Source organism: Talpa europaea (genome assembly GCF_964194135.1).
Source record: "Talpa europaea genome assembly, chromosome: 2".
Taxonomy (NCBI): Eukaryota; Metazoa; Chordata; class Mammalia; order Eulipotyphla; family Talpidae; genus Talpa; species Talpa europaea.
In genome coordinates this window covers 17,745,322-17,760,164 of record NC_140068.1, presented here as the reverse complement: position 1 = coordinate 17,760,164, position 14,843 = coordinate 17,745,322, and the positions used below count along the sequence as shown (strand labels likewise).

General features: G+C 36.0%; 1 protein-coding gene across 1 annotated transcript in view; it reads left to right on the top strand.

Moving 5' to 3' along the window:
• Positions 1-1,434: 1,434 nt before the first annotated feature.
• The window catches only part of ADGRG6 (adhesion G protein-coupled receptor G6), a gene marked incomplete at both ends in the record, with an annotated part of 129,578 nt that continues 116,169 nt past the window's right edge, over positions 1,435-14,843 (top strand). The window contains one exon of the mRNA XM_084257908.1: positions 1,435-1,534. Coding sequence (XP_084114034.1) covers positions 1,435-1,534 — 100 coding nt within the window. The remainder of the gene's footprint in view (positions 1,535-14,843) is intronic.

The window sequence follows — 14,843 nt, the reverse complement described above, 5'->3', positions numbered from 1 at the left end:
CTGCTGAGGGGAGCAGCGGGCTAGACGGGAGAGGTCTGCTGAGCCATATGAGTGTCTCCCTGGCTGGCCGGGGATCAAACTCAGTCTGCAGAGGCTGCGGATTGCTTCATAGTGTGGTGCTTAACCCCTTGTGCCACCGGGGAGACCCTCATATATCTCTTATAACCACAGTAACTCCCTTTGGGGATTTTAAAGTCTGGATATTTCTTACTTGCCTCTTAACTCTCTTCCTTCTTTACAAATCTCCCACTTACCAGTCCATTTATGGTCTCTTTTGGTGAATGACTTTTGTATTTGCTACCCTCTTCCCTTGCTTGCCTCTTCAGAAGGGGTTAAGTCCATGAAAAATATCATTCCACAGTTTTAAGCCCAGATAAAATGGATGTTCCTGTCTAAATCATCAGTAAGTATAATTTTGAGGTTAAAAATAAGAGTGTTTATACAGAGAATTATTTGACATTTCAAAGCATTATCCTCTAATTCATAACTCATTTCTATGCTACCATGTATTACTAGCCATTTTAAAACATCAATAGCTGTTGTTATATATGTTATTCTTACTGGATATTAAAGTTTCAGTGCTTAATTTTAGGAGAAAGAAGAGAGCATAACTTAATTTTAAGTATTTCCATTTATAACTTAGCATAACTTATAAAATGAAAATTTTTCTTTAAAGTCTAAGTTTCTGGGCCTCCCCGGTGGCGCAGCGGTTGAGCGCTGGGTTGCGAAACTGCGCCCGGCCTCTGCGGCGCCGGTTCAATCCCCGGCTGCTCCCCGGCCAACGGAGGAGGGTCCCACATGGCGCGCAGACCTCTCCTGCCGCCCGCTGCTCCCCTCAGCAGTGTACTTCGGTCCTTCTGCCTGCTCTGCTCCCAGCTCTGGCTCTGGTGAATTCTCTCACCCTCCCTCCCGCGCTTCTGACTGTGCCCAGTGCATGTATAAACAAAACAAGCAAACAAACCAGCAAACAAATAAATAAAAAAAAAAGCATGCCTCTATTAAAAAAAAAAAAAATAAAGTCTAAGTTTCTGGAACTTAGAAGGGAGATTGATATAAATATCTTCTTACCACCCAGATGGGCAAGTGTATGGTGATGAAGGCTGAAATGAGCTTGCTTTTTTTTCAATAAATGATTTTTTTTTTAATTATCTGTCATGCCACATTCATGCAGAGGTCAATTATTACATTTTCTTTGAAAAGAAAGTACCACCAAGTGGCAAATAAATGCACAGGTTCCTGCCTTACCCCCCCCCCCCCAGCCTCCCAGGTTAAAGAAGATGTTTATCATCTTAGAAGTTCCTTCTTTATTTGGAGGCAAGATTGGAAAGGATTTCAATTTTACAGTCCTAGCTAAAAACTTGCAATTCTACTCCTATGGCCATAATACTCTATAGAATGCTGAGTGTCCTGATTGTGTTTTTCTTCCATTGTAGGATGTTTCACTCAGGTAGAATGTGGAGATGTCATTGGAAATGGAAGCCAAATTCTCTTTTGTTCTTATTTGCTTTACATCTTGTTTATATGCCTCACTCAGGTAAGTAAGACTTTCTCTTTCAAACTTCCAATTCAATCATGATAAAAATTGCCTTTAGTTTAAGTGTGCCACTTCCTTAAGTTATCTTAAGTTCTTGTCATTTTGTTTTCTGTTTCTGTATTTACAGGCTTTTTCTGTTCATAGCCTCTTATTCCTCTCTGAATTCTTTGTGAATATTATGACTTTGATTATTGTTTTATTTTCTAATGAGTTTATTTCTTTAATCTTGGTTGCATTCCTTTTGGCATTATTTATTTATCTAGCCCATATGGAACGATGAGATAACTACATTTTTGACATTAAAAATGTGCTGTTTCTTCTACTATTAAATAAACATAAAAACTTAATTTTCTTATTTAAGTTTTCATATAGTTATTTGAACTATATGAAACTATATATGAAACTATATGAAACTAGATATGAAACTATATGAAACTATATGAAACTATATATGAACTATATGAAACTATATATGAACTATATATGAAACTATATATATGAAACTATATGAAACTATATGAAACTAGATATGAAACTATATGAAACTATATGAAACTATATATGAACTATATGAAACTATATATGAACTATATATGAAACTATATATATGAAACTATATGAAACTATATGAAACTATATGAAACTATATGAAACTATATGAAACTATATTTCATATAGTTATAGTGTAGAGTTTGCTGTTTTTATTTATGCTAGTTTTATTACTATGTTGCAATATGAGACAGGAATTTGAAATTAAGATTTAGACTCTGAAGTTTATTTAGTTGACTTAAAATGATATGAAAAAGGTTTGGTACATGCAATAATTTTGGAATTAAAATATCTAATTTTTATAATTATAATTGTTTCTCTGCACTTTGAAACAAGATCCTTTAAGCTAAATTTTGAAAGCTAAATTTTCTATCAACAAGTAATTATATGAATAAATCAATCAGAATTTGAGGAATGTGAATGGCATTTAGAAGTAGACTCAACTGATTTTGTTAACTGAGCAAACTGTGTTTCTCTTGTGTTCATTTTGGTCTCCTTTGCTGTATTTATTTAATCTGTGGTGTTATCCTCTAGAATAAAATCATTATCCTCATGGAGTCTTACGTATTAATTGCTAAGTATTTAATCAAGAGTTTATGTATTCCATGTTTATAACATACATATAGGTTATTATAAATAATAAATTTAACATATCACAGAAATAGATTATCTGCCAAAATTGTTCATGAATTAAGAAATTAAACTTCTATTTAATATATAATTTTTTGAGCCATCATTTTAAGAGTTTTATCTACTTATTTGTAAAATCCCTAGCATTTATTTAATGACTTCAAATCAAAACTGATCTTTGCGTATTTGTATATTTCTTTCAATTTCATTATAAAGTCACCCTTCATTGCTAGAAAGAGGAAACAAACTGCTAAAGAATTCAGCAGTAAATATACATGTAATTTTGTGATGTACAGTGTTGAACTATTTGTAAACTTTCAGAATTGAGTCTCTAAGAACCAATGACATGATGTGTGATAAATTATGAGCTGGAAATTAGTTGAGGTCTATTTACTTTCATTTTTTGTTAGGTCATGGCATTTGCAAATTTTCAAGACCTCTTGAAACCTTAAATTGGGACTTATCATTTTAGATGCCATCGTTTTAATTGATATATACACATTCACTGTTTCAATCATTTGACTAAATGAAATGAAACATGTATTTTTAGACTAATTAAAAGGGGTCCCCAGGCTGGGGCTTGGGTGAGGCAAGAGAAGCACCCATGGGTGCAAAATTGAAGTAGACACTCGTCAAGTCTTGGGAACTGAAATACTGAAATACATACTAATTTTTTAAGTTACTGTCTCATATAAAAAATGTTTTTAAAAAATGTCTTCTATTGTCCAGTACTTTGTGTGCATCACAGAAGGCTTTGGGACAGATAATTTTTGTATGTATTTGTGAAACCAAAATATGTTGTTTCAATATATCTTGTGACCTTATCTCACTTAAGACACTACCACTTCACACATGAATTTCTTAACTCACAGACATACTTTAGGGATTATTATTGGTATTTTCATATAAAATTTAAAACAGAAGACAATTCATTATAGAGGTCTTTAACAGTATTTTTTAAAAGTCCTATCTTTAAATCAGTGTACTACCTCTGTATTTTTGAAGAACACTTAGTGCCTAACTGTGATGTTCTATCTGTATGCAGGCACTCTTTGACTTTATTTCCTTTCTTTGTATGACCTTTAGGTGATCTTAGTAGGTTCAGTGGTTTTAAAAATCATCTTGATGCCACATCATTATTGTCAGCCCCGATCCCTTTCTTGATTCTGGTATCACTTTTTGGATTGTTTATCCTCATCTACATTTAGTTCTATAATAGAGCTTAACTTTACATGTGCAAACAGGAATCTTGATACTTCTCTCCTATCCCCAAATCTGCTTACTCTCAATTGTTACAATCCACCCTATTATTGTATTTTCTCCAACCCTTACTATTTTCTAGACAAATATAGCCCTTGAATTTTGTATTGTTTGACCATACCTTCCTAATACACACTTCTCCCAACCTTCACATTCCTGGTTCTTTCTTGATACTCAGGTCTTAATTATTGCCACCTCAGATAAGCTTTCTTATCCCCCAATTCAAAGGAGCCAACCACTGTTCCTATCACTTGGTGATAATCTGTGTAGATTTGGGTTGCTCTATTAATTTTTAATGTTTTGTTCATTTTCCTGTGGTTGCTTGTTGTGGTGTTAGCAAAACCTTTTTTAATTGCTAAAATTGACACAGTCCAGTTGATTAAAAATTAGAATCCTATAGTTTAATTTGGATAACATCCATAGCTTAATTCGTGTAATTGAATTGACAATGTTAAGACTTCTAGTAGGTAAGTTAACATTTGTAGTTTCACAGGGCATTTTCAAAGCAAATAGTGAACAAACAAAGGTTTGTTCCCTTCAGGATTTTGAGAAATAATGTCTCTTGACACGTGATAAATACAATCTTTAATAAGAACTACAAAAAATAACAGCTGAATATTAAAGCTGTTCTTACATAAATGCAAATTAAGATAGCAAAACTTTTTGTTTCTACCCCCTAACTTGATAATATTTAGAAGGTTGATAATGGCCATTATTATAGATGTTATTGGGAAAAGGGCACACACCAACACTTTGGGCTCTGTTTTTGGGGATAATAATTGGGTACCATTTTGGGATAAATAATTGGACACCATTTTTAAAAATTGAGAATGTATACTCTCTTTGACATATCACTCCCACTTGCAGGTATCTATCCTATAGAAATAAAAAAACAGAAATATGTGCCAAACCATGTTAAATATAACATTGTAACAATAGAAAGATGCTAAAAAATGCTAATTGAAATGTGCTGCTATTTAAATCAGTGCTATAGATGTAAGCATATTCACTGGCAGAGATGTCTTTGATAATAATGTTAAATTAAAAAGCAAGTGGCAGATTACCCCAGATTTGTAATAAATTATTTCACAATACTGGAAATACTTGTGTATGTTTGTGTGAGAGGCCACAGAAATTAGACTAAAGAAACCTGCAGTGATGCATACCTGACTTTGGAATGGGTCATGGAGTAGGGTGGCGCTGGGTTACAGTGAGAAGGGAGAAGACAATGGAACTTGCTACAACTGTGAGTTAATTTGCTTTGTTTTCATGTACATACATTATTTAGTAATTTGGGAAAACAAAGAAAACTTGATAAACTTCTTTTGTCTTAATGTCAGATGAAAAAAATGGCCACAGAGACCATTGAGGTGTATGAATATTTTAACTTTCGTTGGTCACTTAGTCATTACTCCAGCTCTTTCTTCACTTGATGGGAATCTCTAAAGGGTATTTCAAATAATAACTCCTTCTTCTGTAGCATGACACTCCATGACTCTGAAAATGAATGATGATATCTCAAGCCAACAGGAGGTTTCAGCTACGAGTAGAGTGGGAAACAAGCAGCCAAGAGCCAAGGAATTTCTAAGCAACCAGGAGCCTGTTTCCACACAGACAGCCTTAGTCATGAGCACTGAGGGAGGAGCCTCCCTTCTCTTCTGAAGATCAGTGATATCAGCAGATTATTTCAAAGCTCAGTGTTACTCTGATATCTATGATACATCAACAACTGAAAGGGGAAATGTTTCTAAAAGTACAATCTAGCCTGAATTCTGTACTTTCTAGCCCAGAGCACAGTACTTTTGGAAGGTAGGTAATTGGACAAAAGGATTCTGGTGCTTTTTTGGTTTTATTTTTCTGTGTTAAATTTTCTCATGATTCAGTAGTATTGATTTTTTTTTTAAGATTATTTTATTTAGGCATATAAGAACTGGGGTGTAGCACAGAGGTGCGAGGGGTGAAAGGATTCACCAGAGACAGTCTGGGGAGCACAACAGGCAGATCTACTGAAATACACTGCTGAGGGGAGCAGTGGGTGAGACAGGAGAGGTCTACTGTGCCCTGTGGGTTAGCTCCCTGGCTGGGGAGCAAACCCATGCCTCAGTGGCTGGCTATAGCTTGATAGCACTGAGACTTTAATTCCTGTACCACCAGGGTGGTCCAATTCAATAGTATCAATTATATTACAATCTATGTTTAAGTGTGAGACCTATATGTCCCTTATACATCATTTTACATTTGATCAAATATATGTCCAATGAATAGAAAAAAGTAACCCTTTTTTAAATCTGCTAGTTGTAAAAAGTCAATTTAGTATTAATGTGTCCTTAAAATTATCAGTATCGTGAAAGATAAAAATAAACTCAAGTTGTGTAAACTGTTCTTATCAAGTAAAGAATCAGAATAACGATTTAGTAACAGAAAACTATAATGTATCACAATAAATATTTGTGGTTTTTTTTCGAGATAGGGCCTAAGTGTTTTAGATTACTGGCTGAAGCTTTCAGTTGAAGATTTGTTTTTTTATTCTACATTTCAGATTAAAGACCCAATGTAGTAGAACAGATCCTAGAATATATTATATACAATCCTAGAATATTACATACAAACATTGTTTTGTAGTATCTTCCCGGTTTCTCAAATTCCTTCCTGTACCTTTGAGATGATCTGAATTTGATATAAATAAAAATGAATTCATGCATGAATCATAAAGTTAGTACACAAAAAGCAAATGGGGTCACTTCTCCTTGGCAATAGAGTGGCAAGTGATTAAAATATGTGATGGGACCACTGGTGAAATTGACTCCATTTAGTCAGCCATAGCAAAGGGGGAAATTAGAAAACAGTCCTGCTGGTCACTGGTCAGGTCACATTTGTCCTCTGGCATGGTTGACATTCTTTCAAGAGAGCTGCTAAATAGAGTGTCAGAACCAGGTAGGTTAGCATGGAGAGGAGTCTTGAGCTTTCTGCAGAATATTCCATAATGTCTCAGTCTACACCATGTTAGGTAAAGCCTGTGTGGGAGTGGGTCACAGCATTATTGTTTTTGTATAGTAGTTTTTTTTTTAAGTGAAAATTCTGCTAAATAAAAAATACAGAGTCAGCATATTTGCTTTGGAGCAGAAAACTCAGTTGGGATAAGATAGTGAACTTTAGATATTTGAAGAACAGTCATTTGTAAGTGATAACAGACATTGTAAATATCTTGAATATAAGAGCTGACTTAGTTGAAGTTCTAATACCAGCTGACTCGCCTACTGATTGGTTGCCAAAAAGTAAAACCAGCTGATCTTAAGATTGCTCATCACTGGCAATCATGACATGAAAAAGGAATCTTCATATTGAAGAAAAATTTGTACTAAAAACCTCAAAGCCCTCTTCAGTGTACAATTTAACAGAGCATTTGTGGCTGCGTGTATGTTATACTGTCAGGATTTTGATGTCCATGTAGTTTTAATTGTTTTAACTCCAAAGTTTCTTCCACATGCATTCCTTTCCATTTGTGCAGCTAATTTTTATATTGAATGAAAGATTGTGCAGAGAGCATACTTGGAGAACATATTAACTGGGGAACTCTAGATTTTGGCAGGTAGAAAAATTCCTGCCACTTCAAAATTAAAAATTCTTTAAGTTTTTCTTTGGTTGTCAGCAAGTAGAATATGAGCTTTTTGATACTGTTCTTACTATGATTGCAATATCACAGTATTTAGTAAGTAAAGAGTGTGGAAAATAACAAATTGGAAAAGAACCAGAGAGGGAGAGAGGATGAAAAATCTTATTCCATATTTAATAAGTAAATAATATTTTATAGGGTGGGGCAGCAGGGGAGGAAAGTTAGGAGGTGAGATGAAAAAATATATTAATCCCACAACGAGCACCAAGTCACAATCTTAATAAACATCCTTTACCCTCCACTGAACTAAGATGATTAAACACCTGAAAAGAAAACAAGGTCAACTGCCAGCACATGGGTGGTGGCTTGCTCCAGTTCAGATTAACTTTTTAACTATTTTCCAGAAAAAAGACACTCTTAGAAAGGAATAAAGTAGTCCAATAGGGGCTATGCTAGCTACTGTATTTCTATGGTGAAGACTAAATATCTTGACATTTTTTCAAAGCTCATGTAAATATTTATAGCCAGGTAATCTTTTTAGATGAACTATTTTCCCAGGAAAACAGTTTGAAGCAGGATGCCTTTCATGTCACCATATCTTGGTTTATATTCATCCCCAAGCCGACTTGGTCTTAAACTTGTGCTGTAGAAATGATATGCTTTTTAAAAAAATAATCACAAAAATTTCTGGAATGAATCCACTGTTTTTGAATGAAAAAGATGCCTCAAAATGATGCACTCTTCTATAAGCTTGGTGCTGCTAGTCTAGATAAAGGAAAGTGTTTGCACTACAGCATAAGAGTTGGGTTGTGGCAACCCACTTAAAAAATCAATTATTTTTCTTTTTAATTACAAAATTATACTAGTCTCTATCATTGGCCTGGGCAAAGCTATAGGAGTGAGCTACTGCTCATACTGTTATAGGGCAACCCCTGATTGGGTCCTCACCTATGTGCTTAAAGGGGACTTACTAATGCTAAACTGTAGGCACACATAAAAGATTAATAAAAGGTTTATTTACAGGGGAAGGGGGAATGAGGAAATGAATAACTCAAGGAGAAAAAGAGGGAGATAAATTCATAAATGCATCTTACCTGTTCCACTGACCTGGCATCCCATTGACCTGCTGAGAGCTGGCAAAAAAGCCAAGTGCCATTGGACCAAGAGAGTGACCCCAGCTCACATGGCTGGTTATATACCCAAACAGAAAATATGGCTGCTTAATTCCGCCTTCAGGTCCTTGCAACCCTCCCTTTGGTGATCATGGGATTTGTAGTTCCCAGTGTCTTGATGGAGTGGGGGTGGAGTCCACAAAGCCTATATGGAGTTTGCTCAGGACATCCTTTCCCCTTAACAATTCTTTTTCCATTTTCCAAAACAGAAGGCTCTTTTAGGAAAGTTCTTTACCTGATCAAAAGTTTAATGAGTATTGTTAAAGTAAAATACAAATCCAAAAAAGAAAATACTCTGAATGGGAATATTAATCAGTGTGCTTAAACATACCCACAATTCCTGCCTGCCTTTGTTGTTGTTTTACCTTCAATAGATGAACAGAAATGTGGCATTAGATACTATCAGTCCTGACCCCATTGAGTAAAAAGTAGCAGTACTTCTGAATTATTATTATTGTTATTATTTGAGCAGCTTTTGGTAAAGGATGTGAACTTTCTGGCCATAGTGATTTTATCAGCTTCAATAATGGCACAGTGAGAGAAAAATTGGACTCTTAGAGATATTTTGCTGTGGTGCTGGATTTTTCAGAGAGAATGAGCTCCACGTGTACACACTAAGGCACTGTGGAGTGTGCCCTCACCTCTTTCTGAATTTCAATGAGACTGTGGATTCCATTGTCTCCTTCTGGCTCAGCAGAGGTTAATATTAACTTTTGCATTGAGCTGTTGATCTCATCTCTCCTTAGAAGGATAACCTATAAATCTGTTACTTTTTTTTTTTTAAGATTTTATTTATTTTTGGGTAGAAGAACTGGGATATAGGCCAGCAGTGTGGGGGTAGGGAGAGGTGAGAGTATTCACCAGAGAGAGAGTGGGGAGCAGAACAGGCAGATCTACTGAAATACACTGCTGAAGGGAGGAGCAGATGACATAGGAGAGGTCTGTTGTGCCATGTGGGTTAGCTCCCTGACTGGGGATTGAACTCAGGCTGTCAAAGTGGTAGCCTGAGACTTAACTCCTGGACCACCAGGGAATCTGTTACTTATATGAAGCTCCTAACCTCAAAATTTCTGTTACAATTCTGAGGTACTATTAGTATTTCTATAAACAGTAAGTTCTGTGGTCTTCTCCCAGGCCCTTTGCCAATTGGACATGACTTTTTCAGTGCAGGAAGTCTAGATGCTTCCACTGGTGTTTGAGTAGAACTCTCATTACTTTTCAACATCTGAGTTTCTCACACATACCTATTAGTGTAGCTATTTCAGAGGAAAGTCCTCTCTGAATTTTCAACCTTTCTTATATCTAAAATGGAGTCTGTTTACAAACATGATGCTAAGATTGTACTGCCTCAAAAGTTTTCAGTAAATGTTTAGTGAATGATCAGATTGCTTTCCAAGCTGCCTTTCTGTGAATTTGTATTTTCCTTTGAAGAGTAAGTCTTGTAGATCCAAGAATTATCCATTATAGTACATAAAGGAGTTGCAAAGAACATAGACATAGAGTTAGTAGTGCTACTCTTAGACCCACTGAAAGGTTTAGGGTTATGCTATCATAATATCACAATATTTTATCTATTAATATATCAGTCCTCTCACTCTCACTCTTGATCTCTTTGCAGAGTCCTGGTTATGTAGAGCCATGTTTTTTTTTTTTTTTTAAGATTTATTTATTTATTTATACAAGCACTGGGTACAGTCAGAAGCGTGGGAGGGTAAGAGAATTCACCAGAGCCAGAGGGAATAGCAGAGCAGGCAGACTGACGAAGTACACTGCTGAGGGGAGTAGCGGGCAGCAGGAGAGGTCTGTGTGCCATATGGGACCCTCGCATATCGGCCGGGGATTGAACCGGCACTGCAGACACTGCAGGCAGCTTCGCAACTCAGCGCTCAACCGCTGTGCCACCGGGGAGGCCCTAAGCCATGTTTCTTAAACCTGTGTTTAGGAATAATTTGGTGTTGATGAGTTAACAGACATGAGGCAACTAGGAAGCACCGTGATATGTGGTCAGGATACAATTGCAAATGTGATATCAAGGAATAATAGAAGAGCTCCCAGACCAGTTTTCATAGAGGAGGTAATGTCAAAATTGTGTCTTTTAGCAGGGATGATGAACCAAATATTTATAAACTGCTATGGCATCATCTGTGATCACTTGAAGAGGTTTCACAGCAGTCAGATTGATGGCTACCTGTAAAAACTTCTGGGATGGATTCGCACCTGGAAATAAAGTGGCTTCTGAGGGATTATTTGTTCTGCTCTGGTTACTGACTTGAGAGGTTTTCATGGGTAAATAGTGGGTTGAAAGCATCAGTCAAGACAGTCTCATTTCTGCAGATGCACCTGCTCTGACTCTATCACTGGCTAAAGGTTGCTATTTACCTATGAAGGGTGTATTGAGAATGTGACCATTGATTGAAGCAAAACAATGGGACTCACATTCATCAACTGTTAATATTAAGATCCCAGATGATGTCTAGATTATACAAAAACATGCCATGAAAGAAAGAATACATCCTTTCTAGGTAGATCATTTGGGGAAACCATTTATGTAATTCAGTAAATCCACAGGGGGAAAGATAGTATAATTTCCAGTTTAAATAAATATTCCAAATAGCTAAAGCTCATTTTTTCCCCATGTGTTTTGTTATGCAGGACCTGTGCTATTAATTGCAATATCATTACCTGTAGTCGTTGAATAGGAAAACGTTTTATTTTCTTAAAAATTTATATTACTAAGATGCTTTGGCTCCTTAAAACCAGTCCTAATGATAATAAAGCAAAGGAAATTTTGGGGATTTCCTATTTAATGATGCCACTGCTCTCTGTTTGGGTTCGTTACCTGGTGATGCCTTGGGAAATGCTCTCAAGACAGAAATATGGGACTCATTTCATGTGTTTCCTTTTTCTCAAGGATCAGGGCTTTGTTCTGTTTTCCAACATCCAAAAATAGTTGCTGTATGTACTTTGCCTACTTTCATTGTTGCTTATGATGGAAGGGTAAGTCAAACATTTGTTACTTCTTTGTGACAGGAGCCAGGGGCTCCTTGCTTTGTATTTGAACTTAGAATGTAAGCCTACCCCGTTTGCCTGTCACTTGGTAAAGAACAAAATCTTGCCTTGAGGGTTATCTATTCATTGGAACTCAGTATTATTTCTTGCATACTTTGTGCTCATGATGCATTATCCATGATTTTTAATTTTGTTTCCTTTACAGTGAAGAGAGATTTTGAAGTGATCTGAACTCACAATCCTTATTTTTATTAGTGTGATCATCACTTGTCTTTTAATATCTAATTGGATGACTATTTTTCTGTACCTTTATGAAAGCTTTCATAGTCATTCAACTACATTTTCACAAACCTGTGTTATCCTTTCATTTTCATAATTTTGTTGGTTCATGTAAAGTAAAATAAATTTTGTAACTGGAATATGAAATACAAGGAGCAAACAAAAAGTTTGGGGACAATCTAATGAACACAACTCAAGTGGTGGGAATGGCTGTTCACAGGACTATTGGCTTTGACTATTCACTTTGCTATAAAGATCATTTGGTATGTTTTTTGGAAGAAATGTTGGGAGTTAGCTAGCTCAGGGAATCAAGTATAGGGCGGTGAGGACAACTATTGGCCTCTGGGCAGCAAGGTAAGCTCTTCTTCTGGTGTCAGCTTGTTACTAATTTAGTTTTCCTTCCCTCTGGGATCAGTCTTTCAATATATTTTGAATCCTCCTTAGCAACACTTCTCTGATATCTAATCTGTGGTATCTCTGTGGATGCTCTTTGAATGCAGATCCTCATTCCCTCTTGCCTCAACTTTAATATAGAAAAATTGATGTTGTCACACAGTATAGTAATAAACCACTCTATTATAAACATTTATTAACATATTATTTGCTCTAGAACCTTGAAGAGCATTTAGTTGCTGAATTAAGTACTGTCTTTACACACTGATATTCAAGATCCTTTACCATGTGGTCTCAACCAGTATTTTAAAACTGTTTCTAAGTCTCCTTTATGTATAATCTAAGAAATAAACAAATTGAAATACATATTTTTCTCTGATATTCCATGTACTTCCTTGCTTCTAAGTTTTTTTTTCCTTTCCTTTTTAAAAATGTTTATTTATTTATGCATACAAGAGCTGGGGTATAGGCCAGAGGTGTATGTGGGGGTGATGAGAGGAATCACCAGAGACAGAGTGGGGAGCAGAACAGGCAGATTGACTGAGACAAAATGCTGAGGGAGCAGTGGGCGAGACAGGAGAGGTCTGCTCGCCATGTGGGTCAGCTCCCTGGCCAGCTGGAAATCTAACTTGTGCTGCAGTGGCTGCCGATAACTTCATACTGTTGAGACTCAACCCCTTGCACCACCAGGGAGACAACCAAGTTTTTCTTCATACCATTTCTTCAGCCTATAACTTCTCCTTCTTTACATCTTGATAAAGTGCTTTCCCATCTTAAGACCTATGATAACTGTCTCTATGTACTGAGCATTTAATGAGACTGGTGGGATGGGCAGTTTTTTTCCTTTAGTTTTTATGAACATGTCTGTATAAAACCACTTGAAGATACCATTTTAAAATGGAGCAGGAAGGTATTTTCTAAATCCCCAACTTTTTTGCATTTCTCTTTTGGAATTCTATATGGTTAATCTATACTTTGCCACCATTTTGTGTTTTAGGGTTATTATGTCTGCATTTTCGTCCTTATTAATTATTAGTGCCTAAAAGTAGGGGTCATGTTTTTTCTTTTTCCTTTTTTTTTTGTATTTTGAATAAAACCAAGAGAGTATAGATATTTTAATAATAATGAATTAAAGCACATTATTTAAAGGGAGATATTTGTGATTAGGGTAACCCATCCACTCTACAGGTTGGATGTAAAGGCTATAGAAACCATGTTGTAAAAAAGTAAACAAGGCACAACCATGTGTTTTAGTTACTCTCCTAGAATAGATTTAGTTGAGGAGCCTCCCTGGTGGCACAGGGGCTAAAGACAGCACTATCATGCTATCGCCAGCCACTGCAGCATGAGTTTGATCCCTGGCTGGCCAGGGAGAAACCCACAACCCACATGGTGCAGCAGACCTCTCCTGTCTCGCCCACTGCTCCCCTCAGCAGTGGATTTCAGTAGATCTGCCTGTTCTGCTTCTCACTTTCTCTGATGAATCCTCTCACCCCCTGCGCCTCTGGCTTCCACCCTAGTTCTTGTATGCATAAATAAATAAATCTTTAAAAAATAGAATAGACTTAGTTGAGCTATTCACAATGCTGCAAACCCTAGTGGCTGATGCTATATTTATTCGTTTTGGCTCTGTTGATGTATACGCAACATTCCTAGCACCTAAGAAAGACTTCCCAAGACGATGCTAACATAAGAACCCCGAACTTAACAAAACGTGTCGTAACAAGAAGTTTAACCTGTTTTTGCCTGAATTATCCTTGTGGTAGGTTTATACTCTCAGTCCATCCATCCAGGTAACCCACCTTCCTCCACTTTCTGTAGGAGAGCAGTACTAGTGCCTTCTACCTTCATATTCTTTACATATCATGAAACCCAAAGCTCAGCAGAAGCTGGGACTGAGGCTCCATATGTCAATTTGAGGTTCTTGGCTGCTGTTAGTTTTGTTTTAGGTATATTATAAACTGGCATGGGATTTTAATTGATTTTTATAGTGTTATTTCCATGGAAAAAATAATTCTAAAATCCATATGATCACTGGGAACTTAATTTTTGCAGTATAGGAATTTCTGCATTTTGGACATAGTATTTTTAACTTTTTAAGGCCAAATAGTACAAAATTCATTTTATCTTCGCCTATTTTTAGGTAAAATTAAAATTTTCTTTTTGTGAATAATTTAGAAATCTGATAAAATCAGTGCTTTAAACATTTATCGATCTTATAGGCTTCTTGTTTAAATGAGGATTTGTAGATGTTTGAAAAGGATTTATCTCTTTTATAATTAATTAGTGGAGTTATATTGAAATTAAATGTACACATTTGATTTTTAAAAATAGCCCATGCTGAAATTATCCAGGAAGGTTTTGTTGTCCTTTTTTGATTAATTACGGAGAGATGTACCAAAGA